Source organism: Aspergillus nomiae (assembly GCF_001204775.2).
Source record: "Aspergillus nomiae NRRL 13137 chromosome Unknown contig00175, whole genome shotgun sequence".
Taxonomy (NCBI): domain Eukaryota; kingdom Fungi; phylum Ascomycota; class Eurotiomycetes; order Eurotiales; family Aspergillaceae; genus Aspergillus; species Aspergillus nomiae.
Genome location: NW_015378230.1, coordinates 37,509 through 60,899, shown reverse-complemented (window position 1 = coordinate 60,899; position 23,391 = coordinate 37,509). Strand labels below are relative to the sequence as shown.

Below are 23,391 nucleotides of genomic sequence, written 5' to 3'. Positions count from 1 at the left end.
CTAATCCATAGCCACCATTGGCTCCACTTCATTCCATCCTTCTATGAATGCTTACCCCCTTGTGGACTAGGCTGGCTGAGTGGGTCCAAAAGCGTTAGTATCATATGATTGGTCAACATAGATATGCAAAACATTAATGCGTGATTATATAAGCAGCGGCTTTATGAAGCGAACTGCTTGAGATTGCTGAGGTAACTCACCGCAAGCTTAGCCTTGAGATTCTTTCACTTCATTAACGAATCTACCGACTATGGTTATCACAACATCAGATGATGTGCATGAGAATACAGCCCTTCTGGGGCCCAACAGGGTTCCTCAGGAGAAACCTCTACCAAAGGCTCAGGTCCTGCTACTCTGTTATGCCCGGGCCATAGAGCCCTTGGCCTTCTTCTCCATCTTTCCTTATGTCAGTCAGATGATCCAGGACAACGGGAGTACCAAGGTCTCAGATGTCGGTTTCTATGCAGGACTTATAGAGTCGCTGTTCTCCCTGACTCAGGCCATAGTGATGATTTTTTGGGGCCAAGCGGCCGATCGCGTCGGGCGGAAGCCTGTCCTAGTCTTCTCCTTATTCGGCGTGACCGTGGCGACGGGCCTCTTCGGACTGGCAAAGTCTATTGCGCAGATGGTTTTATTCAGGTGCCTTGCCGGTGTCTTTGCGGGGACTGTTGTCACCATCCGCACCATGATCGCTGAGCACAGCACCAATAAGACACAAGCTCTATCATTCAGTTGGTTCGCTTTCAGTGGAAACTTGGGTATCTTCCTGGGCCCTCTGTTAGGTGGTAGCCTTGCCAACCCAGCACTCCGGTATCCAGGTGTATTTAAGGATACTGGGTTCTTCGCTGACTACCCATACGCGCTATCAAGCCTGGTGGTGTCGCTGCTCGGGTGTACCGCTGCCTTTTCTAGTCTTTTTTTCGTCCGAGAGACGTTGAAAAAAGAGCCTGCTACATCGGATTCCAACCTTGATGAAGGGCTGTCGGTCTCGCAGCTTTTGAAAGCCCCCAGTGTTGGGATAGTTCTCTACACATATGGACATATTATGGTACTTGCCTTTGCCTACACAGCCATAATCCCGGTCTTTTGGTTCACTCCCACGTCCCTCGGTGGATACGGCTTTACCCCTCTACAAATATCGGCGCTGATGGGTCTTAATGGCGCCGCCCAAGCTGCGTGGCTCCTCCTGGTTTTCCCTCCATTGCAGAAGAGGATCGGGTCAAATGGAGTCATCCGCCTATGTGCCTATGCCTATCCTTTCTTCTTCCTTGCCTGCCCAGCTGGTAATATCCTCCTGCGCCTAGATACCGAGGCATCGGTTAAGGCTTTCTGGGTCTTCCTACCGATAGCGCTGGTCATCGGCTCTGGGGTCAGCATGAGCTTCACAGCGATCCAGCTTATATTGAACGACATCTCCCCCTCGCCCAATGTCTTGGGTACGCTGAATGCCCTGGCCTTGACCGGGGTTAGCGGCCTGAGGGCAATTTGCCCGGCCCTTTCCACCACCTTCTTTGCGCTGGGGGTGAGAACACAATTTTCCGGGGGATATGCTATCTGGATACTGATGATCTTGCTTGCTGCCGCGTTGTCTGTTGCTGCGCGATATCTACCTGAGCCCGAAAAGCCTGACGAATCCCGAGGTAACTTAGTGGATGAATGAAAATAAGGAAGGATGTTTTTCACTACCGTTCGACTCTGCAATGGTGATATTCTGACGATTTCAATTTTTTACATAGCAGTTGGGGCGGGGCTTACTTGCGGGTGCGGCTCGCTGACTGGTGACCCTATGTCTGTTTGCATGGTTTAGACCTTTAGATAATACAAAGATGTGATGTCTGTTCTGGCTATCTGCAAACTGAGAGCATATATGAAGCTCTTCGTCTAATTCGCTGTCTAGTACTCTTAGTCTTCTTCAGGGGCCAAGCCTAATCTCTAGAGCTATACGCTTGCGACTATGAATTGGTGTGTTAATGGGTATTGTTGGGTGAGGGTTGAGGAGCGGTGGCGATGTGAGGAATGCATTACGTTAGTATGGATGAGTTGAGAGGGAGTCTTATATGACTTGCTAGTATGGGATTGGATAGATTGTGTCGTTTTGTATTGGTGTTTTATCTTTCTTTTCCTTTAACATGTTTATGTGTACATATATGTTTGGGTGGTTAGGTTGATAGTGAACCTAGAATATAAGGACCGCTGATAATGACGCCTCTCGGTGCCTGAAACGGCCGCCTCTCCATGTATTCAAAATCTTATACCTGTTCCGCTATGATCCGATTCCTAGCTATGCTGTCATTAGCAACCGGTATAAATGGGAGTATGGCATTCGGCTGGTTCTTTTCTCTCCTGGCCACCTCGCCAGGGGGTCCATAGCCACCACTACCGGGGGTCTCAATCAAGCACCGATCGCCAGGTTGAACTCGGATCGAACTTTTACCGCCGACATTGATACAGCGACCAGCCTTCGTGATCCACGTATTCTTCCCGCGCTGACCCTCTTCTCCCCCTGCCATCCCGTACGGTGCGAAGCTCCGTCGTTCTGAAAGAATCGACACCGACATGGGGAGCCTTAGCTCAATATCCCGGACAACTCCATCGCCACCGGGGTACAAGCCCACACCACCACTTCCGCTCCGAAGACTGAAACGCCGCAGGATGACTGGATATCGCCGTTCAAGAGACTCCGGGTCGGTGATTCGCGTGTTAGTCATGTTCGTGTGTACACCACCTGTGCCCGCACAACTGGGGCCCGCGCCGCTGCCGCCGGCGATGGTCTCGTAGTATCCAAGGCCATTTTCACCATCGTTGCCGAAGGTAAGGTTGTTTATGCATCCTTGGCTTGCGGCGCACACTTTGAAACTCTTGAATATGACATCCACGATGCGTTGCGACGTCAATACATTGCCGGCGCAGACAGCCGCCTCAGAGCTTGGACGCAGGAGCGATCCATCTGGAATGATTATTCGGACCGGCTTGATACATCTGTGGTTCAGAGGAATATCTGAATTAACTATGCAGCGCAGGGTGAAAATGACCGCTGAATAGCAGATTGCAATCGGAGCATTCCAGTTTCCTGTGATCAACTCGGATTAGATCTCGATGTTCACACTACGACTATAGAACCAAATTACCGTATACTTCGGGGCCTGTGCCAGTGAAGTCGAAAGTGGCTGACCCATCTGTAGGGCTGATCGTCACTTTAAGCTTGATTGGTGTACCGTCATCCATATAGTCTACAGCAGAGATGTCTTCTCCGCGGCGCTCATATGCGAGGCGCTTCAGGAGATTGCGCACGGCCAGCTCAGCCGAATCTTGAATTGCACCCATGTAAACCTATTACCGATTAGCTATAGATCTTTCATCTCGCGTTGCGCTTGACCGATACCTGAACCACTGGGAAGGAATACTCTTCAATGAGACGTCGCATGAGGCGAGCACCACAGTGATTTGCAGCGACTTGGGCTTTGAGATCGGTGACATTGTCATGGAAGCGTCGGGAACCACTACTGCCTGGAAAACGTGCTGGCTCCACGCATAGAATGCGATGCAGCTCCTCTTCATCGAAGTGGCCGCCACGAACTAGGAGATGAGAGTTAAAGATGGCACCTTCTTCCGAGAGAACCTTTGACATTGGTGGCATCGAGCCAGGGAGTATCCCACCCACCTACCAAACGAATTCGTGAGCGTGTGTGATATTGGCGAAATACGAGAGTAAAAAGTACTCACATCTGCATGATGGCCGCGCGAAGCGACCCAAAAGATAATACCCTTTCCCGCAGAGTCAAAGACCGGGGTAACCACCGTCAAATCCGGGAGATGAACGCCCCCATAAGCTTGCTGCCTTTTAGAAAAGAAAATATTAAGACCGGGGTTTGACTACAACAAAATACTTACCGGGAGTATTGGAAAGCAACACATCGCTATCTTGCAGCCTTCCATGCCACTCAGCAATCTGTGACCGCACGGCAAAGGCCATACTGCCAATCATGGCTGGTACATGAGGGGAATTGGCAACTAAGTCCCCTTCTGGAGTGAATATAGCACAAGTGAAATCGAGCCGCTCCTTGATATTCGCGCGGGTACTGACGTTCTGCAGGACACGGCCCATCTGTTCAGCTACTCCCATGAACCGATGCCGGAATATGGAGAGCTGAACCGGGTCGGTACTTTCTGAGCTGGTCGACTTGGGGCTTGGTGAATCTATGTCTAGGAGCAAAACATCTTGAGCGATCGTAGCCTTTGAATCTGGACCTACTACGATCGTCTGCGTTTTGTCAATAACCATAGCGGGTCCCTGGATCTGACTTCCTTCAGAAAGAAGACTAAGATGATAAACAGGCGTGTCCACCCAACCGGCCGCAGTGAAATACGTGGAAACCCTCGAATTTGGGGTGGTCGTCGTCGTAGCAGACTTGGGATTCATGAGACACTTGGCCCGGGGGGACGAAGAGCTCCCATGGAAAACACTGCATCCAATTGCCCGGACGCGAATGGTGTCCACATACACCACACGGTTCACCGGAGTAAATCCGAATTGCTGATGGTGGGCATTGACAAACGCTTCCTTTGGGCCACTCTTGGGGCTATCCCAAGGTATCATGATCGAGGTCTCGCTGCCATCATATCTCATGTTCAAGAAACGGCAGGCCTGTATATTGCTGAATGGCTCCATAGTCTTGCTGCTTCGTGCACAGTCGACGAGGCTATTCAGGAAATCGTTGATAACATCAATGGTCGACTCATCGAAGGCCTTCGCACAGACTCGCTCTTCTTCATGTACAACATCCGCTAGTCCGATCCCGTAGGCCGACAGAATCGAGGAATATTTATGAATGAGCACGCGTTTGATACCGAGATCACTAGCAATAGCACAGGCAGGCTGGCCACCCGCACCACCAAAGGAGGCGAGATGGTGCTTCGCAACATCATGGCCCTTTTCCAGGGTCAAGCTCCGAATGGGTCCACACATTGCAGAGTTTTCGACCTGAAGGAACCTTTTCAAATAGTTACTTCTTCGCTTACAACACAATCAGATACAATTCTGGATTTCGCTTACCCATCTGCTACTTCTGCCCATGTAAGGGACATGCGTGTCTCCTGGTTTATAACTTGGGTTAGCTCCTTGAACTTGGCGAGAACGATGTCTCTGTCTAATGGCTCGTCCTCATTGACACCAAAGACTGAAGGAAACTCCTCAGGGATCAAACGGCCCAGCGCGAGATTCGCGTCCGTCACAGTCAGTGGACCACCTTTGCGGTAGCACGCAGGACCTGGATTGGACGAGGCGCTCTCAGGCCCAACCGACATGAGCCCATCCCGCCAAGTCAAAATACTACCACCCCCCGCGGCAATTGTATTGACATTGAGCTGTGGGGCGTGGATGGTAATCCCAGCAGTCGTTGTCTCGAAGATATGATCCAGCTTGCCGTCATATCGACTAACGTCAGTGCTGGTTCATCGCATATCGAAACCAATTACTGGTGTTCGCGTTTCAGTATCGAAGCATATCCGATAACGCCTCCTGCTGGCCCTGACAAAATGGAGTGGAGCCCTGAAAGACTGGACGAAGGTACCAAGCCTCCATCTGATTGCCTGAGTTCTAGTCGCGTCTGAGAGTTTTCGATGTCGGGAAACCTTCGGAGACATTTGAAGGTATCGTTTGATGTTGGGTGTCAGGTATGCATCAACAACCGTGGAATTACTACGAGGCACGACCTTCGGCCTCGAAGATGTCTCATGCGAGAGTGACACATTCTCAAACCCGATTTCGAGCGCTATATCTCTGATCTGTAGCTCGTGCCTTGGGAAGCTGTACGAATGCATCAGGCACACTGCCAGCGAGCGGAAGCCTTGGTCGTATATCTTCTGGATATCAAGTCTCGTGTTCACCATATCTAAGGGCTGGAGCACTTGGACTATCTCTCTGGAGGGTCCCATGACGGATTCCACAGGCTCCGGAGATGATAAATGTATACTTCGGAGATCCGAGTCGCTGCAAGCCTGCACAGTGACCCACTCTTTCACCTCGAAGGCTTCGGAATATAAGGGCATCGGCCGCTGGATCGCCAAGTCAAACATATGGGGCCGGCTTTGGTTTTTTATATGAAGAACATCCTTGAAGCCTTCAGTAATCAGTAAGGCTGTCCGCTCGCCTTTCCTCTCAAGAAGCGCATTTGTTGTAACAGTTGTGCCCATGCGAATCCATTCTTTCTCAGAAGCCGTTTAGTATTGCTATTGGTCTCAAGCTATCCAGTTTAAAAAATAAAAAACCAACCGTACCAACGTCTCTCAGGTCGAGCTCGGTTCCAGGTGGTATGGTACAATTATGGTATTTTTCTAGGACGCGACGAATGGCCTCAGTCGGTGCATCCTTGTCGATGGCCACAATGTCCAAGATATTACGATTGCCTCGTTGAGAAAGCACATCGGCATCGTCCCCCAAGATACCGTCCTCTTCAACGAAACCCTCATGTATAATCTCAAGTATGCCAATCAGACGGCCACGGACGAAGATGTCTACAACGCCTGCAAGGCAGCCTGTATCCATGACAAAATCCTGGCCTTCCCGGACGGATATGAAACCAAAGTAGGTGATCGGGGGTTAAGACTAAGCGGGGGCGGAAAACAGCGTATCGCGATTGCGCAGACTATATTAAAAACCCAGGGATCATCATCCTCGACGAGGCCACCGCTGCACTGGATTCTGAAACGGAGGAGCAGATCCAGTAGGCATTGGCCGCGTTGTCGCGAGGGAGGACAATGTTGATTGTTGCACATCGACTGAGTACAATTGTCTCCGCTGACAATATCCTTGTATTGAACGAGGGGAAGATTGTTGAGAGTGGGACGCATCGGGAACTGTTGGCTAAGAATGGGAAATCTACGACTATGTGGACCAAGCAGATTAAGGCGCAGGAAGCTGCCCATTAAGGAATATTTTGTATAATGCTTATAATAATACTGAAAGAGTTGTTATCGGCCAGATTCAAGTGCAAATGCGAACCCTAATGTGACCTTGCGTACAACTGAGTTCCATGTTTCGAGTTCGAGCGCCTTCTATGTCCATGAGCACGTCTATGCCGGCGCCTTTGTCCTTGCACCAGCCCAGCTCGACCAGCACCAGATTTACCTACCCCCCTCGTCATAATCCCAACGAACACCAAAACAATCGCCGCAAGCAACTCGGGGAAAAACCCCAAGACAACACGAACAGCCAGACTCCCTGTCGTCGGGTTTAGATCCGCGCGCTGTGTGAACTCCGCGACAAGCATGTATATCACCGAGATCTCGAGAAGGGGTAGAGCGATAAGGGCGCCGGTTAGGAGCTGTGTTTCGGGTGTCTTGTGTTAGCATCACCATTCCTCCGTATCCAAACCAGAGAATGCCAGCAATCAGGAAAAGGAACCGGATGAACATACCAAAATTCCCTCCCTCCTGGCCAAGCCCGCCGGTGCACCTCGGTTTCTACCACTTTTCCACCCCCAACCCCTCCCATTCCAAAGCGTCCACAGTCCCCACGAAACGAGCACCGCCCATGCAACCTCCATCAGCACCATACCGACCTTTAAATTGGACAAATCACTGTCCTTAGCCATATCGCTCAACAACCCGCCAGCACCAACCCCAACCATTGCAACCCCCGTCGCGAGAGGACATGGATGAGCGCCATAAATGCCCATTCGGTTCGTTTGTTGGGGACTAAACAGTAGATTCTCCTATGTCACAATGAGAATATATGAGATATTGCTCTCGCTCTTGCTTCTTGATGAGTGACAGGAAATAAGGTTCGGTCTTGGGTCAGCTTTGGGAGAACGTACGCCTCATGCAATATCCCGTCGATCGACAGCAGCAACGGCGAGAGCCCGATACTGGATATTATCTGGGTGCCAGCGTTGCGCGGGTCGTTGAGGCCCATGGCGGCACCGGTTACGCGAAGAACGCAGAAGGCGAGGAGGTACAGCCAGGCGAGGAGGCCATGGCGGCCATGGCTGCAGAGGAGGTAAATTGTTGGAAGTGTTAGGGGGGCGTAGAGGGCGAGTTGCGCGACGAGGATGCTGGATGTCATCTTCAGTCTAAGAGATGAGGGTATTGGTGTGGTATAGGTTAGGAGAGATGGAGAGATGGATTGGGGTAGACTGGAAGAGAGAGTGTCCATCTAGGCAACAAGACTAGGGCATACAGTTAGGATGCAGGCCGAGACGCTACTAAACGAGACCGAGTATCCTTGTCAATCAAAGCCAATCATCTGCGAAGTATCATGCAGGGGGTCATCGACTAAATCAAATCAAGCAATCCAAACCAAAGCTTGAAGCAAACAAGACCAGCCTAAGCGCCGCCACCTTTCTCCTTCTCCCTGCCTTCTTCAGCCAAAGAAAGATACCTCCCTAATGCTGTAATAGGAAAATAGATCCTATACAGCGTATATGAGATGTAGAAATGGTTTGGGAACCCTGTGCTTGTGAATTCGATCTCTGTCCACGCCGCCGCCCCACCTTCACCCCTACTCAAGATATCATCCTGCGTATCCACTAGATGCCTCACCCCGCGCTGCACTGACCGATCCTCGGCCCCACACACTGTCAAAATACCCACCAGCGCCCATGCCGTGTGCGAGGGCGTGGAAGGTCCGCACCCGGCCCGCCAGGCTCGCGGTACGAGAGGACGGATTCACCCCACCCGCCGTCAGAGTTTTGGATCTGCTTTAGCCACTTCACTGCACGATTCACCATGGTTTGTATTTCCGGCGCGAATTTCGGGTCATGCTTGAAGTACTGCAGCCCGCAGAGAACGAGGCAGGTACCATAAACATAGTTTACCGCCCATCGGCCGTACCAGGCGCCCGTTGCTTCCTGAGTGCGGATGAGGTATGGGATTGCGCGGGCGCAGGCGCTGTTGATGGTTTTGAGGAGTTGTGGATCCGCTGCTGCATCGCTCTCTCCATCTGAATATCCATATTTCTCCCCCTTGCCGGGATTCTCGGCCGGAAGCATAAGCAAATCGCGCAACATCCCCAAACACTCAATGGTCCGCCCTGTCACATCCGGTGTACTTGGATCACAAAGACTTTCCATATCGCTAAACGGGATCTTGTTCAGAAACAATCGGTTATTTTCATGGTCGAACGCCGCCCACCCGCCATCGGCATTCTGCATGCCCACAATCCACAGCACCGCATCGCGCACGAGCCTCGACCGCGCGGTGGCGGGGTCACGCGTCAAAAATGCTAGAACCGCCGCAGCCGTATCATCGATATCTGGGTACCATGTGTTATTGTACTCGAACGCCCACCCACCGACGGGGATGTTGGGCTGCTAAACGCGCCAGTCGCCCTCGGGGCCGCGGTGCTGGTTCTCAGCCGTCCAGGCCAGGGCGTCGGCGATGCGGGGGTCCGATTTTATGCCCAGAGAGGCGGGAGTATCTTGTAATGCGCGGATCATGAGCACCGTGTCCCAGACGGGGGAGATGCAGCATTGGAGGCGCTTGCCACGTTTGTCTGCCCAGGTGAAGCGTTCGATGGCCGCTAGACCAAGCTGGATACGCTCATCATGCAACTTGTACCCCTCGAGCAAAAGGGCCTTGATGCCAGTGTGCATGGGCGGGATGATACCTGCCCAGTCACCGGTTTTCTCTTGGTGCTGCAGTATCCACTGTATACAGCGACGGCGCGCGTAGCCTCTTGTGGGAAACCGGCGGAGGCCGCCGAGATACGAGAGGGCTTTATCAAGGATGGTAAAGAAAAAGGAGACAGGGTCAGTTGGGTCAGAGGAGCCATATGGGAGAGGCTTTGTGGCCGGGTCCAGCCAGAGCTCATCCAGAAATGGATTTTGCTGGTGTAGCCCGTTGGGGAGGGGGTAGAGCGGTCTGTGGTGGGCGATTATAAGGAGCGGGACAACGTTGCTGCGCGCCCACGAGGCAAGGCGATAGATGCTGATGGGGAAGTGCGCGGGAACAAGAATAAACTCTGTGGGCAGCTGGGGCACGGCAGTCCAAGGGACAAGACCGAACTCGGCGAAGAAGATGCGGGTGAACATGCGCATCTTGGAGAGCCCACCGGCGGCCCGGATAAAGGTTTGCGCTTGGAATAGCTCAGGGCTGTCTGGGGACATTCCTAGAATTCTCATGGCTAGGTATGCCTCTGCGCTTGTGGAGACGTCGCCGGGGAAGTTGGGTGCGATGCCCCAAGAGCCGTCGGCGTTTTGCTGCGACAGCAGCCATTGGCGCTATTGGCCGCCTTCGTCGGGGTCGATGTGTCGGTAAATAGCGTAAAGAAAGAAGATGTGCTCGCAGGTCACGGTCACGTTAGACTCGAGCTCGCCGCACCAGTGGCGCTGGGAGATAATCTCCCAGGCGTAGTTGGTTGCTTTGGTCAGGGCCGTTCTGGTTTGGGCTTCGAGGGGCTGGCCAGCTTCTGTAGTTACCATGGTTGCCGTAGTCGCCATTGTCAGTGATACTGAGCAAAAGAAGTAGGGCGGTTAGCAGATACCCTTAAGTACTTGATCAACCATCCCGTTCCCCTCAGAACTAGGCCAGCCTGGTTATTATCACCTGCATAAGCATACCATCATTCGGGGCTAGTCTGTAACCTCGGTTCTTGTTCATCCAGGCAAGGGCCTAATCCTTGCAATCCTTCCAATATGAGGGGTTATATCAGGCTCATAGTCAGGGGACCTAATCATCACGACATCAGTTGGCGACTAGGCACTGTTTCCGGATGTTTATTGGATAATTTCTTATCGCATCCATCATTTGTGATTGACTCACTAGTATGGAGCGAATTGGACCGAAACCCATACTGCCCGTATCAGCTTTCCTCTGTTACAGGAAACAGTACCATACAGTTATAAACCCTAACACGGACAAGGGGAGGGGGAAAGGCTATATAAACTTACCACTATTCACCATCACAACCACCACATCACTTACCCAGTTCAATGCCTCCTGCCTAATTCAAGGCCTGCACAGAACAAACGCAATCATGTATACAGCCCTTTACCTAGCCATCTTCACGGCTATTTTCCACTACACCATCTTAGTGGCAATCAAGCAACACCGTACCCGCAAGATCCTATCCCAGCTTGTAAAAGCCCACAATTGCTCCTCCCCTAAGACTGAACGCCCCTGGGACATCCTGGGCCTGATCAAAATCTACTCCTCGACCAAACATCTACTCAACGAAACTGCGCTGAACAATGTCGCCGCCCTCTTCAAACGCTACGGCGACACCTACGCCTCCCGCATCCTCACCCAGCGGGTGTACTTCACCTGCGACCCACGAAACATTAGGCATATCTTGATCAATAGGTTCAGCGATTTTGATGCCTCCGATGTACGCGCCCATCTCTTCGCCCCGATTACACCGCAAGGTATCTTTGCTGTAGACGGGGCGGAGTGGAAAGAGGCCAGAGGTTTGTATGCGGACATCTTCTCTGCAACCAGGAAAATCTTTGATCTGCAGTTGCAGGAAGATGGGTTCCAGAGCTTGATGAAACATATTCCGCGGGGCCAGGCAGTGGACCTGGCCCCAGCTTTTCTGAAGCTGGTACTGGATGTGAACAGTGCTTTTGACATGGGAACTGGACTTGAAACGCTCGAACAAAATCAGTCAGCAGAGAAGAAAGAAGTGGCCCAGGCATTAATGTATGCCAAAAGAATTATGGCGCGGGATGGGTTCCTGGGCCCGTTGCATTATCTCCTAAGTCGCAAAGACTTTTATGCGGCTTGTGAGACTGTCAAGGTGTATGTGGAGAAGGTTGTGAGGAAGGAAATGACGGCGAGGGAGTATCGAAAGCAGTCCAATGCAGCTACAGTGGATGACAAGCGACAGAAACTCACGCAGAGTCTGCTGTCGCGGATCCTGGATAATACCAACGACGTGCCTGCTATCCGTGACGCAGTTGTCACAATCCTCATTGCGGGCACGGATTCGGTGGCTAGTATGTTGTCCACTACGTTCTTTCTCCTCGCACGCCATGAGCGCGTGTATGCAAAGCTGCGCGAGGAAATTTTGGACACGATAGGCATGGAGCCACCGCCATATGACAACATCAGGAAGGTCACTTATCTCCGCTATGTTTTCAACGAAGGTGCGTCAGCGTACTTACCTAGAAATACGAGATATACATACGTGGATACACCAAGCCAACTGACTGAAACTCTAGCAATGCGCGTCTACCCGCCAGTTCCCTTCAACGCTCGCACCGCTAACCGGGACACATACCTGCCAGCGGGTGGAGGCCCAGACGGGCAATCCGGTGTGCTCATCCGCAAGGGCCAGCGGGTCATCTTCGCCTCGTGGGGCAGCCACCGCAGTACGCGCTCATTCGGAGCTGACGCGCTTGAGTTCCGGCCGGAGCGATGGGAGGGGTTGAAGAGTGAGTCATTGGGGTACATCCCCTTTAGTGCGGGCCCGAGGGTGTGTCTAGGCCGTGGGTGATAATCCCTTCCATATCTTGCTGTTTTGCTGGTGGCAATGCTGATACCGTTGGCGAGGGTGGTAGAACAATACGCGCTGCTCGAGGCCTCGTACGCAACGATCCGCATTATCCAGACCTTTGAGCGGCTGGAGAACAGGGATGTGCGCCCGTGGATAGAGAAGATTGGCTTGAACTTGTCGAACAAGAATGGGGTGCTTGTGGAGTTGGTGCGCTGAAGATGTGGAATACGACGTAAGTGTATTTAGTGAGACGACGGAGCTCAGTTAGAAATCAGTGAGGTAGCCAAGTAGACCTTACCAACATCCAGATAACATGACTCGACGACTACTTGATATCATTGGTAGCACCCTAGTACAAGCCTTGCCCAGTCCGCTCAAGCTTGCGCAAGCCTTGGCAAGGGCCAGAATCCTTTGCGGAGGCAGATCAATCTCACTGGCGCCAACACGTATAACCCCTGTCTTTATTTAATTTCGGTTCCCAAATTTGAAATCATGTTACACGATAACGACCAGGATGGCTAGATAAGAGGTCAAGACTGGAAAATGTTGCCATGACTGAAACCGAGACCGAGACCGAGACCGAGTATCCCTGTCACGCATTGCGCCGTAGGCATGGCATCTTGGACAAGACCTGGTCTATTTTTTATGGAAACGATCGGGAAGCAGACATATCTCCGACTCTACTATCGGGCGATGATGTACGGTAGAATTTAAAGGATATCGACTCTCCTGCGTGCATGCCGGATGAACTGAATATCATAATTTCCTCTGAACTACACCGCAGACAAGATGCCCACCCCAACAAAAGAAAACAGTAACCGCCCCACTGACGCCGATATTCTATCCGACCTGCAAACGTACAAGCCTGTCACAGACTCAGACACACGCAATGTCTGGGCCTTCTGGGACAAAGGCCTATCCAACAGCCCCGGATGGAACCAGCGGAATGTCATTAGCTGGGTTCGACGACTCAGTCCTAAATGGACAGTCCGAGTATCAGACCTTGTCAAAGGCTCGCCTAACCATGTATCCCAGTATATTCCACAAGAAATGCTCCCAGCTACTTTCTGGAATCGAACAATGACCGGTCCTCACGTAGGACAGCATAGCTCTGACCTTATCCGCCTACCGCTGCTCTACCTTTATGGCGGCGTGTGGCTTGACGTCGGGATGCTTCTGTTCCGATCGCTGGACACCCTGTGCTGGAATGCCCTGGTAGATCCCGAGACTCCATACGAGGTGGCGGCGTTCAAGGTCTCCATGGGCCCCGAGTTCTCCTTTCTGTTCAACGGCCTCATTGCGGCGCGGCGGGGAAGTCTTTGTGTCAAGTATTGGCATGAGATTTTCTGCACGCTGTGGGATGGGGCAACGAGCTGTGTGGGGATGCATTCACACCCGATGCTAGCGCATCTGCCGGTCTATGAACCACCCTCCTTGAATGGAAAGCGCCCACCGTTCATGTATGCGCAGTTTGCAGATTACCTTGCCCAGGTCTTCTGTCTAGAACGGCTCAGGCATCTGGTTGACCCCAGAACGAGATGGAATGGACCAAAGTTCTTTGAAGAGAAGGTTTTGCTCTTTGAATGTGTAACAGAAGCATACTGGGCGCAGAGATTGACGGACTGGGATGGGAGGAAGCAGTATGAGTTGTTGGACCTGCCCCGCGGGAAGGACGGTTTGGACAATGAGCGTGCCAAGGAGGCCGAGGCACTTGTTCAAGGTGTGCTGAGCATGTCCTCCACCATGAAGGTGTCGCATGGCCTTGTTAGTGCAGGCCGAGAGTATCTAGCTGAGATATGGGACAATCCGGAGAACCATGACGCGGATATCAGGCCGGGGACGTTTGCGGCGTACTTGCGTGAGGCCAGCGAGACGTTTGAGCAGACAAAAGAGCTGGTGCCGCTTAAGATGCCCGTGATCGAGAAGGCAGTGCTTCGGGCGGGAATCACAGAGGTAGTTGGATAAGGACTCGAGTTTGCTGTGGGACACGATCTACAATCATTTCCACAGGCCAGGACATTAGGTGTTCCCACTGGGCAGGAAGAATTCGTTGAAGGGCCATAATGGATTTGTTGGCAGTGTCTCCGATCCACCATATATCCTGTAATGGTGCCGACAAGGCAAGAAAGTAGGCTAAAACCACCAAAGCGCGCGGCCTCCTCTTCTCGAGTAAGTCAATGAACTCAGTTGCCACGAACAGAGGGAAGACCATGAGCCGGCGACAGCTGATTTGCGGGTGTTCCTTTGCTTCCATGGCCATCCAGGTGGAATTGATATGCGCGACGGCCTCTCGATATGCTTCTAGCGCCGTCTCGTCATCCTCATCGTCGGGGACGGTCGGAAGCAGGAATGAAAACGACCCAGCATCAGAATTCGCCCGCAAGGGAATAGGAAAGGTATCAATAATACACCAGATATTCGCGGAATGAGTATTATGCCTCATAATCTCCAGGGCTGAATCAAAAACGGCTACCGACCTGCGCACTAGATGCATCCATTCATTTACTTGTTCATAAGGAGCAGCAGGACGATCTTGCAAGGTAGCAAATACATTGACCTGTATCAGGATGCTTGTAAAGCACACCGCATCCGCAGTCTCCGTCGTTATGCCGCCGATACAGACTCGATGTTCGCGCAAAGCCTGCTCGAGGTAAAGACAGTGTATGTCCGGCAAGCCAGATTCGTCCTGGCTGGTTTTGGACAGATGCAGGGCGGAGATTGCGAAGACGGCATGAAGGAGAGGTTTGTAACAGAATGCGAGTTGGGGCACATTGATCGACCAACAGTCTTTGATACGCTTCAGGTGGGCCCCGGGCATAGTAGCGCTGGTGAATAGAGTAAAGTGATGCAGCAAGCGCAGCTCCATGTGTTCGTCATTACTGGGAGCTGATGGGCTGGGCTCGAACGGCCGAGGTTGTATCCAGGCTGAGGGGGGGACCGCTCCTTTTTCCGCAAGCCTGTCATAAACACAGTGGATCCCATGGCGATGACAGTCGCGACACACTGGTCGCGCTTCGTCACACTACATCAGTCAGGCCAGATCTTGTAGCAATAGATCCCGCTTACCTTGACTCGCCGGGCGCGACATCGCTGACACCCGGTCCTCGACTTACGGTGGGCGAGACGGGGGCCCTTGCGCTTCTCACAGTTGGACGAGTCCCCTTCGCTCTGGGGGTTTCCTTGTGGCGAAGAGGACGATTTACTGTTTGGGATGGCCGAAGTCATCGTGTGTTGGTCCCACATGTCATGGTGATGGGAGCCTCAGAGCAGCGATGACATATCCTGGGCCCTCTCGGATTGAGCGAAGAGAGCGAAGTCTTTCTCAGTTTGTCTAACGGGAGCCGCGATTTCCGGGTGATTGACGGTGTGGCTACGTATCTTAAAAAAATATGGAAAGATGGACCAGGAGGAGATGCAGGGAACATATAATTTATGAGTCTGTTTCGCCAATCACTAAAGTGGAAAACTTATCACGTCAGATAATCAAGGATTTTGGTTGAAAGTCGTGAAAGTCATGGTGTATGCAGATCGCCCCGCCCTGCGGTGAATTGGTCTGCGGACCTAAGCGACGGATACCTACGTACGCAGCGCTCAGTTCATCTCATTTCCTCCTCGCGCTGAAGGTGCTAGCTAAGATAGTACCAATTGATTCCTTTTTTTTTTTTTGTTTTTTGGTCGAATATTTACTCGACCATCACACTGATATACAGACACCCAAGGGCCATTCGAGTTTGGTGCAGTCTGTGGCCGAGGGTCCAAAGATGCGATCATCAAGCCGATGCCAAGACCGGCCTCGAACGCCAGCATTGCTTCTTTAGTTTATTTCTAGTTATAGTTAAATATAGTCATTCTTAATAAGAGTGCCGTTCCCTAACTATCCTTAGATCCTGGTAGACAAACCTGGGAACATTAAATTTTCAGGCACCCGCATATGCCTCAAATCCATTTTAATGGAGCCGAGGTCGAAGAACGCATCCAATCCGTCATTGACAGGCAGAACAATATTACATTTAGCTTGGATACTTCGGGCATTCGGATTGCCCCTTTTACTCTCGTACCGGTTCTCTGGGACGGTCCGTTGAACTCTATTGACGGCATGCTGATTGTAAGAAGTAACCTCTGCCCAACTCTGAATGGATTTTACTATTGGATTGCGGTATCCACTTCTATGGGCACGCCAGTCTTGACTATCTGATTGGCAAAGTAACTAGACTAATTGAGTAACATAACTGGGCCGCGCGAAAAACACGCAGGGCACTAAAGCAGAGCTCTCTGTTTAGAAACCAAAGGACAGACACTTATACAACCAGTAAGGTCCCTTATTGTATCAAACCTATGAATCAAAGATTGAGTAGTATTTGCCCCACTTCGAGTATATTCGCAGCACAGGATTGTGATGTTTCCCTATGGTTTAGGTATCTGCTGCCACACTTGCAGCAGTCAGGGTCTGTACATTGATTAAAGAAATGCTCTTCCCGACGCTTCCAACAAGGAATATATTGTCCGATATCTCGATTTAGTCCATTGTAACCTGGTGGGTCTTGCTCGGCGGGCACGCCGTGTGGCTGACTAGACATGCCAAGCACCTTGCACACAAAAAAGTTAAACGGATCTCAATCCTCAAAAACACCAGCGGAGCATTGCTGTCCTATACTTGGCTCAGTTCCTAAACATTATGACCACGACCATCCGCCCTGCCGCGCCAGATGAAATCCCCGCCATTGTGGATTTCATCATGGCGGCCCGCGCCGACATGTTTTCAATGCTGGATCCATCCTTACACCTCCAAAAGGCTCAGCGTGAACTCGCCAACTTCCAGCAAAGCTATCTGGAACATCCCGACGGAGCCTTCTTCACAGCCCGAGTGGATGGTCGCTTGATTGCCACCGTCGGCTACGTCGCCTATGACCAGCGTTTCCCCCAACTGGACTTTGGCCACGAACGGGTCGTCGAGGTGTTGAGGATGTACGTCCACCCTGATTGGCGCCGAACTGGTTTAGCTTCGAAATTGTTCGCGGCTCTCGAGCAGAGAGCACGCCAGGAAGGCATTCGGCGAATGTATCTGCATACCCACCCGTTTTTACCGGGCTCCATCAGCTTTTGGGAGCAGCAAGGCTTTTCCGTCGTCCACGTTGACGATGATCCTGTGTGGCGTACAACGCATATGAGCCGATTTCTTGCTGCTGGTGAACGGTAGCAAACAGATCTGCTATCGACTGTCATGAAATCATGAAATGCTTCCACAAGGCTGTCTATTAGCCCGTCATCAATTTCCACCGCACAGCCCGCTTGAGGGCTGGTTGAACAAAACCACCCCTACTATTGAGTAAAGGCCAAAAGTTCCTCGTTAAAGAATCTCATTTCTGATCTCAGAAGGGCAGAGCATTACTCTATAGTAGGTAGCGGGAAAGTATTTATCCAAACATAACTTATAGACCTATGCAAGTAGCGAAGGTCACTTCTATATATATCTTGGCAGTAGCCGTGCTTCGACTGCGTGTATTGTCATAATCATACATATTGTACACAGCTGGTAACATTTCCGTATTATATAAAAAGCAGAAGCAGAGCCAACCAATATAAACAAACCCTCGCGTCGTGAACGTCAAACTGTGGATGCGACTCCCCTCGCCGGATGAAAGCGTGGCCAAGCGTCTATGCCTATGTTTTGCACCACGGCATTTTGCATTTTCTATCTGTCCTCATAGGACAGGTTCGATTGGAATCCGTGTCCTTTCGACAGATCGCATGATGCCTTCATGTTCCGATTTATTCGACTACACATCCGGGCGATGGATGTATGTTACTCCGCGCGGACCGTTCGCAATGGCTTGCTTTGACTGATTCACAAGTGTAGGTATAATGACGCCTTACGGCACCGAGAGTGGAGGCGTGTCTTCAACGTTCCAGAGCTCAAGCGACTAGCGGCTTCGTCCATTCGCCAAAAGGAAGAAGATGTGGTCGCTTTCGAGAAGCTTGCTGAGGGAGGGTTCAATAGAAGCTTCTTAATCACTATGCGGGATAATTTTCAATTTGTTGCCCGCATTCCGTATCCAGTAATCCAACCTAAGTCTTGCTGATCGCGAGTGAAGTCGCAACCATGGATTTTCTCCGTTCGCATGGCGTACCAGTCCCAGAGGTCTACGGCCACTCAGCTAGTGCTGATAACCCAGCGCAAACAGAATATATTCTTTATGGAATTCGTTCAAGCACAGAGCCTGGGCGATATTTGGTTCAATCTCTCCGGAAAACAGAGAACCAAACTAATCGCAAAACTAGTACAGCTAGAGTCTCGATTGTGTGCATTGCGGTTTCCAACAAGTGGGAGTCTCGATTACAGCTCTGACCTTCCAGGAACCAACAAGGTCATAGTTCCGAGTTCCTCGCCAAGCGACAACGGCCGCTTCTGCATTGGCCCCGATACGTCACTTGGACTATGGTACGGGAGAAGAGCTGACTTGCGAGCATGGACCATGAGATTATACTTCCTCCAGTTTTAGGGATCGAAACCAAAAAGGCGCCAGTGGTTAATGTATCACAGACCAAGAGCGCCTAGCATTTCTAAATGCCGGTGCCAAGAAGGAGATTGTATACCGTTCGAGATTCGGCAAACCGCTTCAACCCTTCGCGCGTCTTCGCAGAGAGACTTACAACTACCAGCCACAGTCACATCTTGATTACATTGCAACTCTATAACAATACCTTCAAATTGCAGCCAATCTCATCCTTCACGGCAATTTAACCCTCCATCGTCCAGTCTTGCGGCATCCCGATCTTCAGCCGAACAATATATTCGTTTCTGACGAATTGGAAATTAGTGGATTGATTGACTGGCAGCACCGCACCATTCTCCCTCTTTTCCTGCAGTGCGTTATTCCTGACAGTTTGCAAAACTACGGCGACGGCGTCTCCAAATCTCTTCAGGAACCCACCCTGCCCAGCAATTTCAATGAGCTGAAATTAGAAGAGCAGTATGAATAGGCTGAACTTTTTCGTCAGCTTCACTATCTCTATGTCAAAATGACTTCAGAGCTAAATCCTGAACATTACAATGCTTTGGCGTATAATTTCAGCGTGCTGAGGCGGCGAATCGTTCACTATGCCAGTGATCCATGGGAGGGAGACAATGTAACACTAAAGTCGAATCTGAATGCTTTGTCACGAAAGTGGGTGGACATCAATGGTGGCAATGCATCACTTTGTCCACTCGTGTACTCTGATACTGAGTCAAATGAATGTTTGAGGCTAGCACACGCACAGGCAGAAGCAGATGAGCAACTCAAAATTTGTCAGGACCTGATCGGAGTCGGAAATGAGGGCTGAGTACCTACGGACCAGTATGAGGGAGCCACGGCACGTGAGCAAACGTTGAAGAGAGATGCCCTCAATGCAGCTGAAACGGCAGAAGAGAGAACGAGGATACAAGAGAATTGGATCTTTGATCATCTTTGATCAGATGGTTATATGTGAACAGCAGCAGCACATAACATTCCAAACGTTCGAGGCCCGTCTCCTTCTGTATGTTATTAGTCCCATGGCAGACTTGCGAAATATCTCCTTCATGGTATCTATCATTGACAATGAGGAGATAATAATCAAAAAAAAAGAAGCATCTTCAGACCTTTGCAGGGTGTTACACGTGATAGGGTTGGTAAACCCGGGAATCAATACAGGCCATTCCACCAACTGATTCGTTATAGCTTACGGGATACTATTTCAGAATAGATATACCTCCCTCTTGAGCTATAATACTAGATCAGGACATACTGTTAACCTACGCTAAGCTGCCAGATATCAGAGACCGAGCAGTCCCAGGGACAGCTTATAACCTCCCGGCATTGCTGTGAACAAACGAATTAACACTGCCTCCTGGATAATCAGGAAAGTAACAGCAGAGACAAGCATTGAGAATTTATCAGTCCGCCAGAGTCTTGATTTAACTAACCCCAATATACGCTCTTCAGAGATACAATGATTATCCAGCACTGATAACTGTGGATAGCTGCAGTAAATATACCTTTTTCTTTTAGAAGAATATACTCTCTCGGTGTATATCTAACTTCTAAGATACTTAGTACTTAATAGGAATCAGGATATATTTAGACTGGTCAGGCGAAATTGGTAAATCCTGCCTCTTTTAGCTTAAGTGGACCAAACATCGAACACACCTTTCGTGCTGATTTTGTTATATTACCGACTGAGTTGCGAGTTTCATGAATTTTTGCTGGATAATCTGATAAGCCATAAGAAGAGACCCATCATCTGGATGGATGTAGCATCATTGGGGATTGATGACCTGATAATAATTTGTTGTCTTTTATAAGCACATTTTATCCAGCATGTATTGTTATCACTCACCAATTCCCATGGACTAACACTATTGAATCGCCATTGAGGCGGGGGGAAAGCTTAGAACATACCTATAGGCAGTAGTATAAATAGCTAGAGGTGGCCTTTGTATCCTACATTACGTCTTCATCTGGTATCGTAAATGAGTAGTGGCCACACGGGCCTCGCGTATTTCGCAATTACCTCTTTCCCATAGAGTAGATAAAATATCACTTGAAATATTTTGATAAGCTCAGGATCTGGGAAGGAGCATACTAGATCGATGTTATAGAATAAGATACCCTAGCTAAGTAGAATAGAAGCCGGGAATTAACCTACTGCATCAGGAATCGAGGTATTATCGCGGTCATAGTAGGCATCATTCCATACAGGAGTAACATCAAGGAGCTGCCGCGGCATAAAATGGGAACCGCTCCGTACCTCTGACCATGAACTACAGCCAACTCGCACCAGCGATCGGTCGAGAAGAAGACCTAACCACTGCCATCAAGAAAGGGAGAGCCTTGCCCGGTGTGAAACTACTTACTGGCGACACCAGATGCATTATGAGGTTGAACGTTGCCTCCCTACAACGTATCTTCTCATATTCTGGCTGTACACGTTGTACCTGGTTTTCAAATTAATTTGAGGTGCAATCATTGTAGTCATCCTTTCGATAATAGCAACCGAGTCATCCGCCCGAGTCTCCACAAGACTAGTAGGATCCTATCTGGGATGCGGCGCGCCGATGCGATGGTGAGATGTGTGTGGGCCATATAGTTCGTCCACCAAGTCTGGGCGCAATGAAGTGAACTAGTGTTCCTTTCTAATCCGAGGGACAATGAATATCGCATGAAGCTACTCAAGGATATGTAATCCTGCCGTCCACTTCCGTAGGATTTTGCCTCGTGTCTCGTCCCATAAATACCACCTGATAGTATTCCTGCTTCTTCTCTTTTGTTGTTCAAATCATAGCGCTCGGCATTCTCTCAATCTCTGCTTCGCCTTTAACACATCATGACCTGCTCCACTGAAAAGAGAAAGCCTGTTTTTGTCCTGGTGCCCGGCGCCTCCCAGAATCCCGCCCATTACGCTTACCTCCTCCATCTCCTCCAGTCTGCTGGATATGGGGCTACTACCGGTCTTCTCCCCAGTGTGGGCGCCCAGGGCGGGGTGACCGCCGCCGATGATGCTGACTACATCCGCAAGCATCTAATCCTCCCTATTCTGAACATCGGCAATCAGGACGTGATCCTGATCAGCCATTCCTACAGTGGAATGCCGGCCAGCGCGGCTGCGCGTGGGCTCGGCCCTGCAGATCGCGCCGCTGAGGGCAAAATAACCTCCGTTGTCGGCCAAATATTCATCGCGACCATCTTACCACGGGGGGGACTGAGTGTGATTGATTCATTTGGCGGTCATCTGCCCCCTCATATGTACATTGATGTATGTATCCTTCCTTTGCCCTTTCCCTCTTGTGAACGACCGCCAAAGTCTTATTTATGTGCCTCTTGTAATTTTACGTCTCTGATTATGGTCACCAATAGCAAGAGCACAATCTTCTCAAGTGCGATGATCCCAAGCCTCCCCTCTTCTACGATGTAGAACCAACCCTTGCGGATGCGGTGGCCCAAACGTCGCTCAGTCAGGGATTGATCTCATTCTCGAGCCCCTGCCCCGAAGCGAGCTGGGACACCGAGGCCTTCCGCGACCGGGTCGCATATGTCCATACCCTAAAGGACCACGCCATTCCGTACGAAGCGCAGGTCGCTATGGTCCAGGCTACCGGGGTGAAATGGATCACCTGCGAGATCGCGGCGGGTCACAGTGTGCAGTTATCCGCACCAGAGGAGCTGAGCAAGATCATTCTGGAATTAGCCCAACAATTTCCTTTACCCTGACCTTAATCGTGGGACGTGAACGGAACTAAGTGGGCCTAAACGGCTCGGGCGATAGGCATCAAGTGGCAGCGTGCTCCTGACTGGCGAGTGGAGTAGGGGCGTGTTGGGCACCAAAATTTACCAAAGGAGAACTGAAGCTCGAGTAAATGTGGATATTTCACCGAATTGTGCCTTACGTTCATTGTCACATACAACTGTGCAGTTTCTTTTGCTTCTGGTAATTGATGTGTTGCGCCTGGCTATGGTCTGACCCTTGTATGAGGTTCAGTAAAGTTTTCGCCTTGTTTCCTTGGCTTCAAAATTGGAATGGCATCTCTCCTAGCCCATAATGCAGTTTCCAATGAAAGTGAACACAGGAAGATATTTCCCGCGGTGGAGAGAACCAGATAAGCACCAAGGATTAATTGACTACGGTCCTTAGCAGAGGTAAACAGTAAGCCACAGGCTTGGAAATCAAACCTCCGGAGTAGACGAAGTGGAGAATCTGGTCCTAGTGCCAGTACTGTAAGCACTAACCAGTCACTAGTTCATACGTCGACAGAGATAATCCATGCCCAAAGGCTAGACACTGGAGACGATCGGAACACAAACTTCGCTCTTTGGTAGTAGAATATTATGATTGCTCACTTTCCGTGGGAACGCTGCAATGTAACCTGTTGGCCAGAGCCCCGGCAACCTCCCCGTTCGCAAATTGCCAGTGGTAATTCAAGAAAGATTAACCCAAGTCGATAG

General features: G+C 50.6%; 10 protein-coding genes across 10 annotated transcripts; 6 read left to right on the top strand and 4 right to left on the bottom strand.

Annotated features, from left to right (window-relative positions):
• Positions 1-250: 250 nt before the first annotated feature.
• ANOM_006979 (MFS transporter) lies at positions 251-1,660 on the top strand (the record flags this gene model as incomplete). Its single annotated transcript, XM_015552235.1, has 1 exon — positions 251-1,660. One exon carries the CDS (start codon positions 251-253, stop codon positions 1,658-1,660), a length of 1,410 nt encoding a protein of 469 aa, XP_015405977.1.
• Positions 1,661-2,249: 589 nt separating this feature from the next.
• ANOM_006978 (putative 5-oxoprolinase) lies at positions 2,250-6,544 on the bottom strand (the record flags this gene model as incomplete). Its single annotated transcript, XM_015552234.1, has 8 exons — positions 2,250-3,070; positions 3,129-3,330; positions 3,383-3,661; positions 3,724-3,830; positions 3,892-4,991; positions 5,054-5,418; positions 5,476-6,203; positions 6,268-6,544. 8 exons carry the CDS (start codon positions 6,542-6,544, stop codon positions 2,250-2,252), a joined length of 3,879 nt encoding a protein of 1,292 aa, XP_015405978.1.
• A 425-nt stretch (positions 6,545-6,969) lies between these two features.
• ANOM_006977 (uncharacterized protein) lies at positions 6,970-8,062 on the bottom strand (the record flags this gene model as incomplete). Its single annotated transcript, XM_015552233.1, has 4 exons — positions 6,970-7,053; positions 7,131-7,322; positions 7,416-7,712; positions 7,772-8,062. 4 exons carry the CDS (start codon positions 8,060-8,062, stop codon positions 6,970-6,972), a joined length of 864 nt encoding a protein of 287 aa, XP_015405985.1.
• Positions 8,063-8,576: 514 nt separating this feature from the next.
• Positions 8,577-10,436, bottom strand: ANOM_006976 (squalene hopane cyclase afumA; the record flags this gene model as incomplete). Its single annotated transcript, XM_015552232.1, has 3 exons — positions 8,577-9,272; positions 9,315-10,217; positions 10,296-10,436. 3 exons carry the CDS (start codon positions 10,434-10,436, stop codon positions 8,577-8,579), a joined length of 1,740 nt encoding a protein of 579 aa, XP_015405986.1.
• A 536-nt stretch (positions 10,437-10,972) lies between these two features.
• ANOM_006975 (cytochrome P450 monooxygenase afumB) lies at positions 10,973-12,646 on the top strand (the record flags this gene model as incomplete). Its single annotated transcript, XM_015552231.1, has 3 exons — positions 10,973-12,080; positions 12,156-12,426; positions 12,487-12,646. 3 exons carry the CDS (start codon positions 10,973-10,975, stop codon positions 12,644-12,646), a joined length of 1,539 nt encoding a protein of 512 aa, XP_015405983.1.
• A 573-nt stretch (positions 12,647-13,219) lies between these two features.
• On the top strand, positions 13,220-14,395 carry ANOM_006974 (glycosyltransferase; the record flags this gene model as incomplete). Its single annotated transcript, XM_015552230.1, has 1 exon — positions 13,220-14,395. The coding sequence occupies one exon, from the start codon at positions 13,220-13,222 to the stop codon at positions 14,393-14,395; it is 1,176 nt and encodes a 391-aa protein (XP_015405984.1).
• ANOM_006973 (Zn(II)2Cys6 domain-containing transcription factor afumD) lies at positions 14,376-15,673 on the bottom strand (the record flags this gene model as incomplete). The annotated part of the gene is made up of 2 exons (XM_015552229.1): positions 14,376-15,452; positions 15,497-15,673. The coding sequence occupies 2 exons, from the start codon at positions 15,671-15,673 to the stop codon at positions 14,376-14,378; spliced, it is 1,254 nt and encodes a 417-aa protein (XP_015405981.1).
• A 1,432-nt stretch (positions 15,674-17,105) lies between these two features.
• ANOM_006972 (GNAT family N-acetyltransferase) lies at positions 17,106-17,627 on the top strand (the record flags this gene model as incomplete). The annotated part of the gene is made up of 1 exon (XM_015552228.1): positions 17,106-17,627. One exon carries the CDS (start codon positions 17,106-17,108, stop codon positions 17,625-17,627), a length of 522 nt encoding a protein of 173 aa, XP_015405982.1.
• Positions 17,628-18,178: 551 nt separating this feature from the next.
• Positions 18,179-19,753, top strand: ANOM_006971 (uncharacterized protein; the record flags this gene model as incomplete). Its single annotated transcript, XM_015552227.1, has 5 exons — positions 18,179-18,228; positions 18,288-18,486; positions 18,523-18,869; positions 19,249-19,401; positions 19,504-19,753. The coding sequence occupies 5 exons, from the start codon at positions 18,179-18,181 to the stop codon at positions 19,751-19,753; spliced, it is 999 nt and encodes a 332-aa protein (XP_015405979.1).
• A 2,022-nt stretch (positions 19,754-21,775) lies between these two features.
• Positions 21,776-22,659, top strand: ANOM_006970 (alpha/beta hydrolase; the record flags this gene model as incomplete). The annotated part of the gene is made up of 2 exons (XM_015552226.1): positions 21,776-22,204; positions 22,306-22,659. The coding sequence occupies 2 exons, from the start codon at positions 21,776-21,778 to the stop codon at positions 22,657-22,659; spliced, it is 783 nt and encodes a 260-aa protein (XP_015405980.1).
• Positions 22,660-23,391: the final 732 nt, after the last annotated feature.